The sequence below is a fragment of the Mastomys coucha genome, unplaced genomic scaffold (assembly GCF_008632895.1).
Source record: "Mastomys coucha isolate ucsf_1 unplaced genomic scaffold, UCSF_Mcou_1 pScaffold6, whole genome shotgun sequence".
NCBI lineage: Eukaryota > Metazoa > Chordata > Mammalia > Rodentia > Muridae > Mastomys > Mastomys coucha.
Window position 1 is genome coordinate 124,571,563 of NW_022196912.1, and position 20,611 is coordinate 124,592,173.

The 20,611-nt window shown below is 45.1% G+C and overlaps 1 protein-coding gene and 1 long non-coding RNA gene across 11 annotated transcripts in view; one reads left to right on the forward strand and one right to left on the reverse strand.

Annotated features, from left to right (window-relative positions):
* The window catches only part of Mok (MOK protein kinase), a 36,473-nt gene extending 16,510 nt beyond the window's left edge, over positions 1-19,963 (reverse strand). Inside the window, exons 1-4 of one of the 10 annotated variants that reach the window (XM_031356179.1) lie at positions 19,770-19,963; positions 12,491-12,605; positions 4,304-4,393; positions 2,768-2,838 (exon numbers count right to left, since the gene is read on the reverse strand). In XM_031356179.1, coding sequence (XP_031212039.1) covers positions 2,768-2,838; positions 4,304-4,393; positions 12,491-12,605; positions 19,770-19,776 — 283 coding nt within the window. In that variant the 5' untranslated portion in view covers positions 19,777-19,963. Of the gene's footprint in view, positions 1-2,763; positions 2,839-4,303; positions 4,439-12,490; positions 12,606-19,486; positions 19,596-19,769 lie in introns of those variants that run through there. The other 9 variants (XM_031356180.1, XM_031356181.1, XM_031356182.1 and 6 more) reach the window with 9 other exon arrangements.
* Positions 19,959-20,611, forward strand: part of LOC116079998 — a 3,316-nt gene continuing 2,663 nt past the window's right edge. Inside the window, exon 1 of the long non-coding RNA XR_004114271.1 lies at positions 19,959-20,301. This is a non-coding gene — a long non-coding RNA (uncharacterized LOC116079998). The remainder of the gene's footprint in view (positions 20,302-20,611) is intronic.

A 20,611-nucleotide genomic window follows, 5' to 3' on the forward strand; every position in this document is an offset into this window, starting at 1 on the left:
ACGGTCAGCTACTGTGAGCAGTCATGGGGACTGACGGTCAGCTACTGTGAGCAGTCATGGGGACTGACAGTCAGCTACAGCAGCACTTTATCAATTCTAAGACATCTGCCTACATGTGTTACTAATTCTGGGATCGTTTTATATATTTCAATACTAAATGCCTTGTCCATGCTGCCAGCTGTTTTATCCTGTCTTTAACATCTGGGGTGCCTGCTACGGTTGGTAACAACTTAGATTCAGTGCATACAAAAGAGCTCTGGCCTGTGAAAAACATTCAATATTCAAGTTAAAGCCACAACCTTCTACTAGGCAATTACAGCAAAGGGCTTATCATTGTAAATCCATAGCCCTCAAAGTTCTGAAGCAACTTGCCAGGACAAAGTGTGGTGGCACAGGCCTTTAATCCCAGCATCTAGTGCGTGGGAGGCAGAGGCAGTTACATCTCTTTGAGTTCAAGGCAAGTCTAGTCCACAGAGCAAGGTCTAGCCCAGGCAGGGCTATCAGAGAAAGTCCGTCTTGAAAAAACCTGAGAGTGGAGACATGGGAGAGGGGGTAGGGGGAGTGGGGAGGAGAAAGGGGTAGACGTGAGAGGGAAAGAGGGAGAAGGGAGAGAGGGAGAGAGGAAGAGAGAAGAGAGGGAGAGAGAAAAGGGAGACTACAACTACCAGCAGCACTCAGAGCCCCAACTCTGGGCATGACCAGCCTGCACACACACACACACACACACACACACACACACACACACACACACCAACAACACCCTTGCCTGCCCTCCCTCTCTTCTGAACCTCAGCTACCTCTTGGTTGCCTGCTTTTGGTTGGCTTCAAAAATCACCCATTTTGGAGGTCCTGCAAACTAATGAAATAACATTTTCCCCTACTATTTTGCTGTGCATAACTCCTCTGACAAGTGCATCGTGGTAATAACAATTGCCTACTTTACTTTTTGGGGACCTGAAGTCCACCTTGTTAAAATCACTGCCTCTTCACTTGAGCCTGACTCAGTGTCTGGGGGTGAAAACTTCACCTTCAAATCATATGATGACCTCACTTCTGAACCTGTGTCCTAGAAAATGCCATGAAGTTTAATTACCCATGCACAGACCTCTGACTGCTCTATCCCAACACCTCATCCCCCCACCTCTGTCCCAGAATAGCCCTAGGTCCTGTCAACAGATTCGAAGACTTGGTGTCCGTCATCCTTGCCCACCTTGAGAGTAAACTGCCTTTTGCCCACTGCAGAGCAGGCAGATAGATGTGCCTGGGTAACTAACAGTCAACAAAGACCATGTACTGAACTAACCATGTGTCTTACAGAGTCTCTGTAGGTAGGCATAGAAAGAAAATGCTTCAGTTTCTTCAATCATATACTTCCTACCTATTGGAAAGTAAAGATACTATTTTCTAAATGAAGCTTTCTCAAATGTCTGAACACACCGCAACACCGACCCAGTCTCCTCCTGTGAGTACAGGGTATGACTACCACACCCTGGGAAGCAGAGGAAGGTCTCTAACATTAAGGGTGCACCCTTCCAACACACGGACAATTGATGCTGAGCAACCAAAGGAAGGGGCTGTGCAGGCTCCTTTGCTTGTGTTTGCTTCTGAGCTAAGATTCTCATTACGTAGCTTGCTCTATGGTCTGTGCTGACCTCTAGACCCCAGCCCTGCCTCAGCCACATGTATTCTGGGACTGCAGGTGTAAGCTGCCACATCTGGCCTACAGAGTCACTGAATTGGAACGTGCTGAGGGTGGGCCAGGATCGTTAGCCCGGCCTCAGTTGTGTGTGGTGGTAAGTCAGATCATCTCTGATGGGTTCACCAGTGCCACCACAAGTAAGATGGTGTCACATGACTCTATAACAACTGCTTCTTCCTTTTTCATTTTCTTTTTTTCTTTTTTCTTTCTTCCTTCCTTCCTTCCTTCCTTTCTTTCTTCCTTCCTGCCTTCCTTCCTTCCTTTCTTTCTTTCTTTCTTTCTTTCTTTCTTTCTTTCTTTCTTTCTTTCTTTCTTCTTTCTTTCTCTTATTTAAATTTTTCTGTACTAGGGATTAGACACAGGCCTTTCACATGCCAGGCAAGCATTCTACCACTGAGCTAATATCCTCCAGCTTTTTGCCTTGAACACTTTGAGACAGAGGCTTGCAACAGTTCATGTTCAGAGGAAAGGAACAGAAGAGCATCCTGAAATACGAGATATTTCTGGCTCCAAATGGGAAGAGGGAGGCTCCTCCCCCATAGAGTCCAGGGGAGAGTGTGGGCTTCTTGGATAGATGCACAGGAGAAAAGGCTGAGGAGAGCAGGGAGAGGTGGGATGAAGGAGAGCAGGGAGAGGTGGGATGAAGGAGAGCAGGGAGAGGTGGGATGAAGGAGAGCAGGGAGAGGTGGGATGAAGGAGAACAGGGAGAGGTGGGATGAAGGAGAGCAGGGAAAGGTGGGATGATGGAGAGCAGGGAGAGGTGGGATGAAGGAGAGCAGGGAGAGGTGGAATGAAGCACCCTCAGAGTGCAGCCCTGTGGGGAGGGCTTGCCTTTAGCACTAGCCTCAGCTAAACCACAGGGTCTCCTCAAAAGCTTATGGCTCCAGTCATCCTTAAGACACTGTGAGAATAATGCCTTCTGGGCCCCATTGTGGTAGCTTTGTACTGCACACTTCCCTGTCTCTAGAGGTCTAGAGTCACTCCGTACTGCAGTGACTACAAGACACATGCAACCACAAACATTTGTTACAAGATCATCTCAGATTACCTTTCAAAACACTCACCTACCTCGTATTAGCTCATAAATATTCATGTCCATAAGTTCACATATTAGTGCAAGAGAACCAGATTTTCTGTCACTGCAGAAGAAAGCAGGTTTTAAATACTTTTTTCTTGTCTTAATCGGAAAACATAGTCAACGCTCTTAATAAGCATTTGTACACATTTCTGGTAAATAAGGCATTCCCACAAGAGACCATCTGGGCCATAAAATTATTAAAACAGCAAATAGGTTTTAACTTCGAATCAATATTTAGGCTAAAATTGATCCAAAACACTATTACAATTCTAAAGAAGAGCTCTAAAAACACCTTGAAAAGGGTATTTCCTGAAAACAGAACATTAATTACCAGCAGAAACAAGAAAAGAGCTTGGGAGCTGGTTAAGCAAAGTAATAGAAAAATGAACTGAGGTCGTGCTTTGTGGCCGTACCCTCACTTTCTCTGTTAGCTTTGCTTTTTGAGACAGGGTCTCTCCATTTTGTAGCTCTGACTACCCTGGAACTCAAGAAGATCCGCCTGCCTCTGCCTCCCAAGTGCTGGGATCAAAGGCGAGTGCGTCACACCCAGCAACATGTTTACTTTTGAATGACTTATGTTACTTTAGTGTAATTGGGATAACTTACAATAAAAACAGAGGAGAAAAGAAAGACAAGTGTCTTTATTCCTGTGATGTCCAGGTCTGACACTGAGTGGTCAGAGGCTCTGGACTACCACAAGCTTCTCCCGATCTTCCTTAGACCCTAGGCACGGGAAGTACATTGCTCTGGGCTGTTCTGGGCGCCTCCAGTCTGCCTAGGAGGCGGCGGCCTGTCCTGGGCTCAGAGGCCTGGCTGCTGTGTATATCACAAATGAATACTGAGCTGACTTCCAAGAATACCGCAGGCCAAGAGGCCACACAGCTATGACCAGGCCTGTCATTTTGATTTTAAACTCTGCTCTCCCATGACTGGCGTCTACTACACCTTAGTTGGCAAATGAGTTCCTCCAAGAGTTTTTCAGGCCAGGCTCCTTGAAAGCTGTAGCAGGGTGTCTACAACTAGGGCCACTTTCTCAAGTAGCAAAGCTGCATCGGCCTCTGGGATGGCCAGCCACTCCTGCAGCCTGACTTCCGAGCCCACAGAGCTGAGAAGCACAATGCTTTTAAGTGTTTAAAAGGAAGAAAGGCAGCAGGCTGACCTGGGCTGTGTTCTCTCTTCCTTCTTGATTGATGAGTAAACTTTGAACAAACTAGTCTATGAACATGAATGAAAAATGCCATCAAACGACCTCTCATGAGAACGTAATTCCCAGCACGGTATGGGGGCCTGAGAGAGCTGCAGGAGCCAAGCCTTAAATGACACAGGCCTCCCGAGCGCAGGCACACCAGAATGAAGGCATTTTCATCTTAGCAATGAGACACAATCTGCCCAAATAAAAACCTACATAAGACAAGCATAGCTGCCATTCTCTCAGCTACAGAGCAAATAACCATGGTAAGAAGAAGTGTGATCTTTAGCGTCATGTTGTCTACTTTAGATAACTTCCCAAGCTCAGATATACTTACAAAACCACTTCATGCAACGTAAGAATGTTTGGGTGTGGATTCAGGCGCCTCAGTGCTTGTATCTCTCGGAGATTGTTCACTTGCTCAATACTATGATGTAGGCAAAAATGCACAACTAATTTACAATTAGGTCAACTGTAAAATCAGAGTTATGAAATCATATTTATTTTCCATGATCAACATGTAAAACCTCATTCACTTGTATTTCAGGCAGTTAATCAAGTTTTATTTTTCCCCTCAGAAATGGAAATTAAGTATAAATCTGCATACACCTTCATTATCTTACAGAATTCAAGGTTTGGGTTTTTTGTTCATTTTGCTTTTAGCTTTTTGATTTTTTTCTGGTACTGGGAATGAAACATATGCCAGTCATGAGACACATGTGAGAGACATCCCAAACCTCATACCAAGGTGTTTATCACTTAGGAATACATTAATCCAGTTCTGAGCCTCTGAGCATAATGAACTGTTCATAACATGCATAACAGTGGTTAGACTTAGATGAAAGTTGGATTGTAGAAAACAGGCATCTGCTATTGCCATTATACCAGGAAGTTGGCATCACAAACGCTTACGTGATTCACATAACATCGGGACCTCAGCTCAGTAAGGTTAAAATTTTTGTCATCTAGTATCATACAAAGATTTTTTGGTTGTTTCTTTTACATAGTAAAAACACAAAACCATAAAATTCTAATTAAATGTGTTGAAAAAATTTATTAATGTACTAATCCATTTATGAACCAACCAACTAGATAAGGTGCACATTAGCTGAAAGTCAGCATTTCAGAGTTCTGGGACACACCATTCTCCTTAAGAGGGTGAAAATCTGTGCTTTCCCAGAATCCCATTGAGCTGGTGACAGGTGTTCTCTGGACAGGTGGGTCTACTCTAGGTTCTCCTTAATGAAGGCTTGACACTGTGCTTGACACTGCTCATAGCTCAAAGTCCAGTAAAACCAGTGCAAAGGCACGAGGTTGGCCACTGCTACCCTCTACAGAAGAGGTTTCAAGAGACCATGCTGCAGTGAGCCATGGGATCAAACCTAGCCAAACGACCCAATGTTCCAGAGCTTCCATCACTGAGATGCCAACTGAAACTCTTGTATGTATCTTCCTGTCAGCTGGCTGAGTTCTGTTCTACCAACTTTCCATTGTGGAAAGTTCAACATGCTGCCTGGTTACCCTGACAAATTATATCTAACAGCACATTAGTAAAGTTCTGCCTTTTCCTCTGAAATGAGTTACTGAGGCATGAAAAATGCTCCCCAGAAAAAGGCCCAAGACCCAGTACAAAGTCCCCCAGCTAGCAGCATCTCAGAGCTAGGTAACAGCTAGAAGGCTGAGTGGTAAGCTGCTCGTGGACCATCAGTGGAAGCCTGCTATAGTCGAAGCGTATTTCTCACTGCCTTTCCATGGTTCCTTCCCCAGCCCAGCATAGTATTCAAAGTGTTAGCAACATGTCCCCCAACAACAACCAGAGAAAGCAGAGGCCACAATCTGGAGCCAGGCTGAACTGGCATAGCCCTCAGGGAGGTCTGGATACGGTGAGAAGGCTGGACACAGGAGTCCTAGGGCAGCAGCCATTTACCACCTGGATGGCAGCTTTCAACAGGATCCGTGTGCTTACACCTGCTCATGGGTCCCCAGCTGAGTCCCTCCTGCCCCATCTTCTGTCACAGCAAAAGTACCACAATAAGGTTTTAAAACGCACCTTCCCACAAAGTATTCTATAGAACATGATCTATCAGGAAAGTGTCTTATTATTAATGTTATTTTAATCATCATGTGTGTGTGAGTGTATGCACGTGCACGCATGTGCATGTGCACACACATGTATGTATAAGCACATGTACCTCTGTTATGTCACAGGTCAACTTGAAGAAATCAGGTCTGTTCTACCACTGTGTGATTTCCAGTGACTGAACTCAGGTCATCAGGTTTGGCAGCAAGCACCTTTATATGCTGAGCCATCTCAGTGGCCCTGAAAAATGCCTTGTAAGGAACTTCCATGTCCTAAGCGCTTGAGAAAGAGGCCCACTGTTGTCCCTCCTAAAGGCCATAATTTACCATTGATATTAAAAGTCTCCCAAACCTCACAGAATAAAGAAAACAGTGGGTGTGGTGATGTGTACCTTAAATCCCAGTACTTGGAATGTAGGGGCAGAAGGAACAGGAGTTCATGGGAAACCTGAGCTCTATAGTAAGCTCAGCTACATATGGGGTCCATGAGGCCTGTCAGAAGAAGTGCGGAGAAGGGGGAAGAGCAGGACGAGGATGGGAGAAGGCAATAGCTTACCTTTAACATGTTCTGAACAGTTTCCGTCTCAGAAACCTTCTACACAATCTAGATATTATCCTGTTGGGGCTCCAGCCAGGTATGGTGGTGCACACATTTAATCCCAGCACTCAGGAGGCAGAGGCAGGCAGATCTCTGAGTTCCAGGCCAGCCTGGTCTACAGAGTGCATTCAAGGCCAACCAAGGCTGCACAGTGAAACCCTGTCTCAAAACCAAACACCACCAAAATAACAAAACAACTGAGCTTCCAAAGAACACCCCTCCAGACCATCCTCCAAAGACACATGAGATCTATTTTTGGGTGGAAGGAAGGAACAAAAGAAGCATTCTTTGTCACGTCCATGCTCCTGATGGATGTGCACCCTTTGATCTTTGATCTTTCCCATGGTCCAGGGGAAGAAACTACCAAGCTCTTAGTTATTATTTCTACCCACCCTGCGTAACCCTGACTGTTCTGGGTCTTGTAGACCAGGCTGGCCTTGCCTCCTGAGTGCTGGGACTAAAGGTGTGCCACCACTCACAGCTCATCATTTTTGAGGAGTCTCCATATTGATCTCTATAGTGACCAGACTAATTTGCAGTCCCACCAACACATCAGCAATGTATGAGCACTCATTTTGTCTGCATCCTCACCAACATAGATAACATTATTTCTCTTCATTCATTCATTCATTCATTCATTCATTCATTCATTCATTCGAGACAGAGTAAGGTCTTATGTAGTCCTGAATGGCCTGGTATTCAGTATGTAGAACAGGCTGGACTACAACTCACAGAGATGTTCCTGCCTCTGCCTCCAGAGTGCTAGGATTAAGGCATGTGCAGCCATGCCTAGGTGAGGTGGACATTTGGTTCTTTGTTTTTCTCTTGAATAGACTTTGTTCACAAATTCTTATGATATGAATTCTTGGATTGGGGATGCTGTTCAGTTGATAGATTGCCTGCCTAGCAAGCATGAGGCCCAGGTTCAGTACCTATACTACTTGAACTCATTCAATTTATACAATGATCTTCCCTTTCTTTGTTTTGCTGCTAATCCCAAGCATGTAAAGGTTGTCAAAGCAAAAACATAGATCTCCTAAAAGAAAGAATAAGATGGTCTATTCTGGTATCAAATGTGAGTGAGCACAGCCCAGGAACACAAACACAGTTTGGCACAAATATCATCTTCCAGTGTGATAATATTTTCCTAAAGTTCTTATAGCAACAGAACAAAGAAATATTTAAATCAATTTTAAAATACATTAATGGATAGATGGCTCAACAGTGAAGAGCACTTGTTGTTCTTGCAGGGGACCTGGGTTCAATTCCCAGCACCAAGTTCACAGCCACAAGAAACTCTAGCTCCAGAGGATCAGAAAAGAGCACTTCGACACATCACACACACACACACACACACTCTGACAAGAGCACAACAACACAATACACATACACACTCAGACAAGAGCACTTCCACACATGACGCATATACACTCAGACAAGAGAACTCCACACATGACATACACACTCAGACAAGAGCACTTCCACACATGACACATATACACTCAGACAAGAAGAATTCCACACATGACACACACACTCAGACAAGAGAACTCCACACATGACAACATGACACACACACTCAGACAAGAGTACTTCCACACATGGCACACATACACACAGATGAGAGCACTTCCACATAGCACACATGTATACTCTGACAAGAGCACTTGCCCACATGACACACACACACTAAGCCAAGAGTACTTCCACACACAACACACACACTCAAACAAGAACACTTCCACAAATGAAACACACAGACTCAGACACGAGCACTTCCATACATCACACACACACACACTAACTCAGACAAGAGCACGTCCACACATGACACATATACACTCAGAAAAGAGCAGTTCCACAAATGACAAACACACACTTAGAGGAGTTCAACACATGACACACACTCAGACAACAGCAACTCCACAAATGACACACACACACTCAGACAAGAGGACTTCAACATATGACACACACACACACACACACACACACACACACACAGGAGCACTTCCACACATGACACACACACAGTGAGAAAAGATCACTTCAACACATGACAAATGTACCCTCTGACAAGAGGAATTCCCGACATGACACATATGCACACAGACAAGATCACTTCTAAACATGAAACATATACACTCAGACTAGAGCACTTCCTCACATCACACACACACACACACACACACACACACATTCACACACTAAGACTAGAGCACTTCCACATATGGCACACAAACACTCAGAGAAGAGCATTTCCACACATGACACATATACACACAGACAAGAGCACTTCCATATAGCACACATGTACACTCTGACAAGAGTATTTCAAGATATGACATATACACACTCAGACAAGAGCACTTCCACACATGACACATATACACTCAGACATGACTACTACCACACATGACACACATAAAGTCAGTCAAGAGCACTTCCACACATGACACACACACTCAGCCAACAGCACTACCACACATGACACACACATAATGAGATAAGAGCACTTTTACCATTGACACACATACACTAATACAAGAGCACTTCCACACATAATACACACACACTCAGACAAGAGCACTTCCACACATGACACATAAACACTCAGAAAAGAGCACTTCCACAAACGACACACACACACTCAGACAAGAGAACCTCCACACGTGATGCACACACACTCAGAAAATAGCACTTCCACACAAGACACATATATAGTCAGACAAGAGCACTTCCAAACATGACACACACACACACACACACACAGAGACAAGAGCACTTCCTTACATGACACATATAAACTCAGACAAAAGCTTTTCTACATATGACATACATACACTCAGACCAGAGCTCTTACACACATGACACACACACTCAGACTAGCACACTTCCACACATGACACACAAACACTCAGACAAGAGCACTTCTACACATCACACATATACACTCAGAAAAGATCCCTTCACACATGATACATACACATTCAGACAAGAGCATTTCCATACATGACACATATACACTCTGACAAGAGCACTTCCACACAAGACACACACAGAATAAGTCAAGAGCACTTTCACACATGACACACATATACTTATACAAGAGCACTTACACACATGACACATATATACTCTAAGAGAGCACTTGCACACATCATACATATATACTCAGACAAGAGCACTTACACACATGACACATACTACGACAGGAGCACGTCCACACATGACACACACTCAGTCAAGAGCCCTCCATACATGACATACACACACACTCAGACAAGCGCACTTCCACACATGACACATATATACTCAGACAAGACCACTACCACACATGGCACACATAAAGTCAGTCAAGAGCACTTCCAGACATGACAAACACACTCAGACAAGAGCACTTCCACACATGACACACACACACTCCCAAAATAGCACTTCCACATATGGCTCATATACAAGACCACTACCACACATGACACACATAAACTCAGTCAAGAGAATTTCCACACATGACTAACACTCTCAGACAAGAGGACTTTCACACAAGACACACACACACTCAAACAAGAGCACTTCCACACATGACAGACACACATCCAGACAAGAATACTCCCACACATGACACATACACACTCAGAAAAGAACATTTCCAAACAGGAAACAAATACACTCAGACTAGAGCACTTCCAAACATGACACTCACACAAGAGCTCTTCCACACATGACACATATACACTGAGACAAGAGCACTTCCACAGGTGACACATATACACTCAGACAAAGAACACTTCCCCATATCTCTCTCTCACACACACACACAGACAAGAGCACTTCCACACAGGACACACACACACTTAGACAAGAGCACTTCCATACATGACACATATACACTCAGACAAGAGCATTTCTACCTATGACACACACACACACACACTCAGACAAAAGCTCTTCCACAGATGACACACACACACTCTCTGAGAAGAGCACTTCCACACATGACACAAATACACACTCAGACCAGAGCACTTCCACACAGGACACACACACACTCAGACCAGAGCACTTCCACACAGGACACACACACTCTCTGAGAAGAGCACTTCCACACATGACACAAATACACACTCAGACCAGAGCACTTCCACACAGGACACACACACTCAGGCCCACATTAGTACACATAAGAAGAACACACTGATGAACAGGTGGGCAGCTCCAGCAAAGCCCCGTCCTCTGCAGTGCCTGCTCTCTCATGACATCTTACTTGGCTGATGGAGGATAGTGGTCTTTAGTTTATTCCAAAATTGAATTTTCCTAATTGGAAAAGGGATGTTTGTCATAGGACGAGTGATGGCTCTTAGGAGGCAAGGAGTCACCTGTCACTCCAGTTCCAGATATATGAAGCCCTCTTCTGGCCTCTATAGGCATCAGGCACACACAAATGGAGACATACATGCAAGCAAAACACTCCCACACATAAACAAATTATCAACAACAATAGGAACAGGGGCTAAAAACATGGTTGTGAGCACTGGCTCCCCCTGTAAGAGGCCTTGGGTTCAGTTCCCAGCACCCACATGGTGGTTCACAATTCTCCATGACTCTGGTTCCAGAGGATCTGACGGTCTCTTCTGACCTCAGTGGGTATCAGGTGTGCATGTGGTACATATACATGTACACAGGCAAACACTCATACACATAGAAGAAATCTAAACAATAAAATAATAACAATAAAGCAACCAAAAGTAAAAAAGATTCTGTTTCACTATGCAGGAATGACCAAATTTTCTTCATAATTTCTTTAATATAAAAACAAACCCACTGGGCTTAAACCCTCTTATTGCAAGATTTCTTGGTTCCAATGAAGTCAGTAATTATTACATCACACAACAGCTTCTGCCTCCTTGGTGAAGCTGACCAATTTCAAGACCATAAGAGGCTGCTATGTGGACAAAGCCACAGCACAGGGCCTTTCACACAGGACCTAGAGATGTCTCAGCAGTTAGGAGAACCAACTCTCCTTTCCAGAGGAACCATGTTCAATTCCCAGCACCCACACTACAGCTAACAATTGTCTCTAGCATCAATTCCGAGGGGACCTGACATCCTCTTCTGGCCTCTATGGGCATTGCATGCAAATGGTACACAGACACACATGGAGGCAACACACTTAAGACACACAAAATAAAAATAAATAATGTAAAAAATTATATAAAAATGAAGCATCACCCATAAGAAAATACAGTTGTAGAATATAATTCCATTTTCCACAAACAGCAGCTGATCACTCCCAGAGAACCCATTTCTCTATCTGGAGATTATTTTTCCAATATATTAATACATTAATTGGCTAGGCAGTGGTGGCACATGCCTTTAATCCCAACAATTGGGAGATAGAGGCAGGCAGGTTTCTGAGTTCGAGGTCAGCCTGGTCTACAGAGTGAGTTCTAGGACAGCCAGGACTACACGGAGAATCCCTGTCTCAAAAAACTGAAAAACAACAACAACAACAACAACAAAATACATTAATTGATTTATATAAATAAATTTCAAGGAACTCTAACATTTCTGATTTGACTTATCAAAAACCATCATACACATACTTTGTGAAGTATAACACTTTACAATACACATCGTACATGCTAGTCACTGACATTCCCAAGAACTTGGACAAGAGAAAATCCCAGTGTAGTAAACACGTTAGCTCATAATCTTAGCTGTCCACGTCCATCTGGTTATCCCTTGCACACTATTAGATAGACAGTCTTCCTTCCCACAACACTAGGACGCCTTACTGATAACAACCCGTGTGTGCTCAGCCTAGAACGTGCCTGGCTCACGTACCTCTCAAAGTGCTGCTTCATCTGTTTACATGCATAGTAGTTCCCATCTCTCAGGCTCTGCATCTTCATCACTTCAGAAAACGTCCCCTCTCCTATCTTGCCAATTGCTTTGTAGTCTGTAGGTAAAAATAAAGTTTAATTTATGAACGTCTTTCATATTTACTTGCCCATGACAAACTTTTATCTCTGTAATTTCAGCACCACACTGTGGCTCAGTTTTCCTAAGTCCTCTCGGTCCCAGGACGGGGCTGTGCTGGCAGTGAGGTACCATATCCTGCTCCTGCAGTGCCTGTTCTCCTGGACAGGAGGCATGGCATCGCTTCACCCCTACTACAAGTGAGAGGACTCTAAATGGGTCTAGACGGAGTGGGAAGAATGGGATGAGAGCTGTGGCCCTGGGCAGATGCCACAGTGTCTGGCAGTCTTCTGAAATTCACCCTCCTGCTCCTACAGAGCCTCCAACCCACCTGCAGCAGTTCCCTGAGCTTTTCGATGGCCTAAGTTTCTGAAGGCCACCAGCAGCTGCCCCTGGTGTTGCTGCTCCCACCACTGAATTATCCCTGGCAAGGGTTTGTAAGCCTCTGATATACTGCATGGCATACCTTCCTCCTTCAGCTATCTAAAGTCGTTTGGCTTTCCTGACTCACAGCAAAGGTGAACCTTTATATGGAACACTTCTATGACCAAAGCTGCCAGCAGCTGCCCACTGCTTTGGATGTAGCAAGCAGGGGGTGAAGGGCTGACTGCAGTGACTGCCTGTCCTGGACCAAGTGTCCACACCCTACTAGCATAGGGATGGTGACAGGAAGTGTCAGGCTGGATACAACTGGGAAGGGCTCAGTGGAGGTGAGGGTGCTGACCTAGCCACCCCCAGCCCTGTCTTTTGTATCACAAAAGACAAAACCAAGCAAACACTAGGAGAAAAGTCACCACTGGTGGCAGAGCTTCAAGGACGCTCCTGTGAATGAGGAGCACAGGAAGAAGCCAGGAGGACAGCATCCTGGAGAGAACACGGATGGAATGCGGGCAGAAGCAAGTGTGGAGAACAGTCTCAGAGAAGCCAGCCTGCACCAAGCCTCCTTGACCAGCAGAGCCAGGCGCCATCCACCCAGAGCAGCCTCAAGACGACTGCTCACCACTGCAGCATGCAAGTCAGCATCCTTGTCAAACTTCTTTTTCTGTCTGTTTTCAGAGACAAGGTCTCTTTATGTAGCACTGGCTGTCCTGGAACTCACTATGTAGATCAGGCTAGTCTCAAACGCAGAGATTTGCTTGCTTCTGCCTCTCAAGTGCTGGAATTCAAGATGAGTGCCATCTGAGCTAGAGAGATGGCTCAGTAGTTTACAGTACTGACTGTTCTTCCAGAGGTCCTGAGTTCAAGTCCCAGCAACCACATGGTGGCTTACAACCATCTGTAATGGGATCCAGTGCCCTCTTCTGGTGTGTCTGAAGACTGCTACAATGTATTCATATACATAATAAATAAATAATTATTTTTAAAAATTTAAATGAACAAACAAACAAATAAATGAGATGTGGTCCACCAGGTCTCGATTGGAATTCTGATTGTTGTTGTTTTTTTGTTTAAATAATTTGGGGAGTGGGGAGTTGAGCATTTGTTTGTTTGTTTGTTTGTGGCAGGGCTTCTCTATGTAGCCCTGCTGTCCTGGAACTCGCTCTGTAGACCAGGCTGGCCTCAAAGTCAGAGATTCCCATCCACCTGCCCCTGTCTCCCTAGTACTGGGATTAAAGGAGTATACCATCACTACCTGGCTATTTAAATACTTTTATGTTATATGTATGGGTGTTCTGATCCCCTGGGAAAGGGTGGGACATCTACTAAGATGTCCAACAAATATATGTATTGAGTATAGAGCACGCCACAGCTGATGGGGAAACCAAAGCAGCAGTGCCCAGCAGCAGCGCCCAGACATCCTCCCCGCCCAGCAGCAGTGCCCAGCAGCAGCGCCCAGACATCCTCCCCGCCCAGCAGATATGTGCTCCCTGGGGACAGGGAGGGGCAACAGCTTTTGCATTCTGCTAACTCATTTCTGCGTGAACATTCCACAGTTATAATACAGTACTTGCACAGGTAGGAGAAAGGCTCTGAAAGAGTCTACACTGCCCCAATTACTGTTTTCCACTCTCAGGAGACATCCCCGCAGATGAACGTTTAGAGACAAATACAGCTGTCACATGTCACAACAGCAAGACTAAACTAGAAACTTTTATCAAGATCATCTCCTCATATTAAGGAAATGTTATGAAACATTATATTTTGCTAACTGTACTTTCAACTAATAATTAGAAATATAGGAAAATGTGTAGACATGGTGCCTAGTGAAATAAAAGAATAGCAATGAACACACATACACGTGTGTGCACAGGAGGAAGGACACAAATGTACACAGGTGAAAGAACATGCACATCTGTATATAGGAAAACACATACATGTACACAGGAGAAAGAACACACACACATATGCATAGGAGGAAGAACACACATGTGTGCACAAGAGGAAACTGGATGTAAAACCCAATGCTTTACATTTAGATCTAGGTAGGAATAAAAGCAAATTTAGTGTTGTTCCTCACCCTTTTCCATGTTGTTTAATGTTCACAATGAATGAATTTACCTCAAATGTAAAGATATGTATTTCAAGATTTTTAAGAAATCAAAGAACCTCCTGCTTAACACCAAATAAACTAAAAACAAACATTCTTAAAGATGAGCTCAGGGTACAAAGGCAGCTGTGGGCAGCTGTGGGCAGCTGTAGGCAGCTGTGGGCAGCCGTGGGGCACTCAGCTTCAAGACGAGGACAAGTCTGACACAAGAAACTCCAAAGCGCATTTCATCACAAGTAAGGTAAGCAGACTTGCTTTGAACATGAAAAAAAAAAAAAGTCAACTGTGAACTTTAAGATAGTTAAGTACACAAACTCAGATCGAGGCAGCGCCTAGCTGGCCTCAGACCGCTGATCCAGCAACAAATTGGACTGGCAAATAAAGGGTCATTTGTTTCTCCCTGGCTCTGCTAGCAGCCATGGATCTGGGGTACCAAACAAGAATGAGAGGCACGAGGAGAACAAGCAGAAGCAATGCTATAAGAACACCCAGGAGAAGCACCTTTCCCTCAGGGACCCTGCTATGTCACAGACTTCAGTCACCCAGAAAGTATGGCCTACAAGGACAGCACCAGGCAGGACTAGGGAGGGGACAGTGTGTAATGCAAGTCCCATCCCACACTAAGGAGAATAATCAGTCACCTAGAAAAAAACACAGGAGTCAAGGGCAGAAAAAAGTAGACCATGGAAAACAGAGGAATCCATTCGCACTAATTAAAATTCTAATCATTCCTGTTAAATCAAATCTGTGCCTGTGGAATTTGAATCTATTAACACTTGAAAAATAGAGGTAAGATTTGCTTTTGTGGAACCTGTGGACAGTGTGCAAGTGTGAACACTTGTCTTTCCCTGCTGGAGGGCAGGTCATACCATCAGTGCAACCCAGCTCCACAGTAGGGTGAGACAGGCAGAAGGACTACTAGAGTTCACAGGAAAGAGGAATTCCGTCCATTTGAACCTCTTCGGGAGATTAAGTGTTTCAAGCCACACTACTAAAACCAGACCAGGACTTTAACAAAGAGGGCTGTACCATATTAATTATTTTCTGTAGTGAGCAACAGTGACCTGAAGTACCAAACATGGGAAAAAAAGAGACACAAGCCGGGTGGTGGTGGTGCATGCCTATAATCCCAGCACTTGGGAGGCAGAGGCAGGCAGATTTCTGAGTTCGAGGCCAGCCTGGTCTCTAGAGTGAGTTCCAGGACAGCCAGGGCTACACAGAGAAACCCTGTCTCAGAAAAAAAAAAAAGAGAGAGAGACACAAAATTATTCAAAAGTTGACAACCATTTACATCTAAACCACATCTACTCACCCAGGCAACTGACAAGAAATGTGTGCACTGGCAAACCTGCAGCGGCCAGGAAAGTGTATATCACAAATGTGTACACACACAGAAAATCCGCACGCTGTAAGAATGCCAGACAGGACCAGCTGTGTCAGGCATGGAGGATCCTGGAACCAAATGAACACCTACTGGTTGGATTTATTACAAAGCCAGTATGGCTTTCATTTGTTTTTCTTTCACCAGTGGATATTGGTGCACACCAGATGAGGTGGAGGAGGAGGGGTTGAGGTACCCTGCAGCCTGGACGGAAGCACTGGCATTTAGGACAGACGTCTCAGTCTTGCTGCACTGTGAGTCGCCCTGAGCAGGCTGTTCTGCTACTTCCAGTCCAGCTGTTCTTTTCAGAGTACATTGAATAAACTTGTTCTCTTCGACAAAAAAAAAAAAAAAAAAAAAAAAAAAAAAAAAAAAAAAAAAAAAAAAAAAATCTCTGATAGGACAGCAAAGCACCCTTTAGGATGTATAATTTTGCTTTTGTTTTTGTAGGTATGACTAAATAATCCATTAAAAAAATCAGACAGGCTGTGCAGTGGTGGTGCACACCTTTACTTCCAGCACTTGGGAGGCAGAGGCAGGTGGATGTCTTGTGAGTTCAAGGCCAGCCTTGTTTACAGAGTGAGTTCCAGAACAGTCAAGGCTACACAGAGAAACTCTGTTTCAAAAAACCAAAAAAACAAACCAAACCAAACAAAAAACAGTCCAGAGAGGAAAAAGCGAGGACTCTAATTAGATCCAATAAGAACATATGTCTTCAAGTAAGGATGGGACGAGTTCATTCTCTCCTCTCTCACGTCGATGTCTTCCATCCACTGGGCCAGCAAGGCATTCACTCTCAGCCTGCATGTCAGGCACAGCGGTGTGACACACATACCATCTCACCTGACCTCTCAACAATCCTCTGAGATAGTTGTCACTACCTGTTTAAAGATGAGAGCTGAGGGGGCTGAGAGATGGCAGGTATGAGCCCCTGTTGTTCCTGCAGAGGACCCTGGCTTGAGTTCTAGCTCATTGGAGTGATTTATTCTAAGGTGGAAACCAGAGCCATGCTGAAAACCAGCAAAAGAAAGATGAGTCATGAGGCTGTATGTCCGTCCATCTGTCCATCCATCCGTCTGTCCGTCCGCCTAGCTCAGTGCCTGGCTGTAGTGTCCGCCCACCTCCAGAGTGGATGCTCTTAACCTCACCCTGGGACTACTCACTATGCAAATGACGTACAAGGCAGAGGAGGACAGGAAAACTGGCTAAACATGGGTATCACTAAAAATTTGGTCACAATCAAAAGTTTCTGGGGGGCCTAGAGTGGTGGTGGCACATGCCTTTAATTCCAGCACTTGAGAGGCAGAAGCAGGCTAATCTCTGAGTTTGAGGCCAGCTGGTCTACATGCTACACAGAGAAAAACATCAGAACCAAAAACCAAAACCAAAACCAAAAAAAAAAAGGTCCTGAGGAGGAAAATAAGGTTTCTGAACACAAGATGGGCACAAATAATCAAAAAGTCAACCAACTAATAAATCTGAGTTACCCCTGCACACCCAGCCATATTCCATTGTGAAGGGCACCTCAAGCCCTGTCTGTGAACCCACCGCAACCTTACTAAGCTTACAAAGATCTCTGTTCATGCAGGCAAGAGTGGATTGGTCACAGGGAGCAAAGACTTCAGATTTCCCTGCCATCACTTGTCTGCATTTTTAGATTGGATTGCAATAGATCCTAAGAATTAAACTGTTGAGTAACTGACTTGAGTTTCACTTTTAAAAAAATTGTTAGCCAGGCAATGGTAGCACACACCATTAATCCCAGCACTCAGGAAGCAGAGACAGGCGGACATCTATGAGTTCTAGGCCAGCCTGGTCTACAGAGCTAGTTCTAGGGTAGCTATGGCTACAAAGGGAAACCCTGTCTGGAAAAACCAAAATGAAATAAAATAATTAAGTACAGCTGGAGGGGTAGCACGGTGTTTAAGAGCACTTGTTGCTCTTGCATCAGACTGGGATTTGGTCCCAAGACCGAGGTGGCCCATGAATGACTCAAACTCCACTTCTAAAGAACTGCTGTCCAAACCTCCAGCCACTGTATCCACATGCTACACAAACATACATGGAAGCAAACACTCATATGTATAATTCTAAAAATGTTTTAAATTAATAATTTGCATATATAATTTGCATTTTGTGATGTGCCTGTGTTTTAAACTTTTTTTAATTTTTGTTTTATTTTTTTTCTTTAAGTGTGTCTATGGGATCTGTGGTAAGGGAAAGACTACTAGCTGGAAGGAGGTGGAGGGAGAGAGAAGGCGCCATAGCTGAGGTGAGAGGAACACCTGGAGGCTCTGGAGGGTCTCTGGCAGGGTCTCTTGTGTTTAGCACTGCATGTGCCTGACCTGCAAGCTTTTGGGAATCTCTTCTCTCGGCTCCCATCCCACCGTAGGCATACTGAGATTACAGGTGCACACTACTGCATCAGATTTTGGGTTTTTTGGAGGCAGTTTCTGTCTAGTAGCTTTGGCTATCCTGAAACTTGTTATACAGATCAGGCTGGCCTCAAACTCAGGGAAATTCAACTGCCTCTGCCTCTGAATGCGCCTGTCTCTCCCCTCAAGACCACATTAATCTTCCTTAAAAGGACTGATACAGTGACACAAGACTAAAGGGTGAACGAGATGGCTATTTTTAAAATGTTATGTAATTTATGGTACATAGAAATTACTGCACAGCAATTAAAACATAGTGTAGATTTCATATTATAACGACAGTGAACACAATCTAATCTTCACGGCCAGAGACCGCACTTCTGGCTACAACTATAACAGGCAATCATAACCGTATAGGTCTGAAAAAATCAAACAGCTGTCCCAACAAAACAGACTTGTCTGGTCGTCGCATTTGGATTCCAGGTTACCCACAAACCGGGCAGCAAGTCCAGCGTTTCAGTCCTCCTATTTTCTAGAAAGACTGCTTCATCTCCCAGCTTCTAAGCCACCGTTTTCAATTCCGCTAAAAGCTTGCTTTCACAAACCCTACTGCTTAACTGAAAACTGCGCGGCCCAGCTCCCCTCCGGAACGCGTTCAAGCCGCCGTCCCGAAGGAGCCGGGAGCCACAGTGGGAGCGCCCAGAGCCGACAGCCAACGTCTGAGAATTTTAGGTGCGATCCAACAAACGAACGAACGAACGGGCGAGCGAGCGGATGGATGAAATGACACTCAACTCCTCCAACTCCAGCACAGCTGGCGGCTTGCCCCGGGCGCCCGGGCGGCCTCAGGCGCTCGCCGCCCCACGGCCCCGACCCTCAGCCCCTCTCCGCCCCACTCACTCTTCATCCTGAACGCGGACGACGCCGTCAGCCCCTGGTCGGCCCCGGGCCGAAACCAAAACAGGAGACTGTGCTGCGGGCTTTCTCCCTTCCAGAGGCGGCTTCCGGCTCGAGGACCTTCGCGGGGGTCCCTGGCTGGGGAGCGTTAGGATCCGGCTGCCATATTGTATTCCTGTCGCCCTAGCAACCGCCAGACCCTTCGGAGGGAGGGGCTTTCCGGAGACAGGCTTGCACGCATGCGCAAAGCGGGGGGCGGGGCGCTGGAGAGAGCGCGGCTCGTTCACGCACGCGCGGTGCAGCCTGCCGCCTCCGTCTGGTCGCTAAGCAACCTCTCGTTGCTTTAAATTTAAGTATAATTTCTCAGTGAGTAGGCGACCTTGGTGGGTCTGGCTCTTCCCAGCTCTCCTGAGAATGTCACGTTGTTGAACGTGACGAGAACAATTACCTTGAGCTTTAACTGACTGTAACACTAGTTGGAGCCTGTTCTTGCCAACACCATCCACGCAGCCTGATAGCAACTGCTGTGTAATTTGTAAGTTTTACTGTTTGATTCAACAAACATTTAGTTTGCTACAAGCAGTGTTTGCGAACATTGGAGGTATAATGAAAAGCAGCTTAGACAAGATCCTTAAATTCTTGTTACTGTAAAGTGAAAAATCCTCACCCCGTGCATTTAAAAAAACAAAAAACAAAAACAAAAAGAAGAAAAGAAAAAGAAGAAGGAAAAGAAAAAGAAAGAAAATATGTCATGTGGGTTGTATAAAGCTAAAGTGCAGCCAGGCAGTGGTGGCTCATGCCTTTAATCCCAGCACTTGGGAGGCAGAGGCAGGTGGATTTCTGAG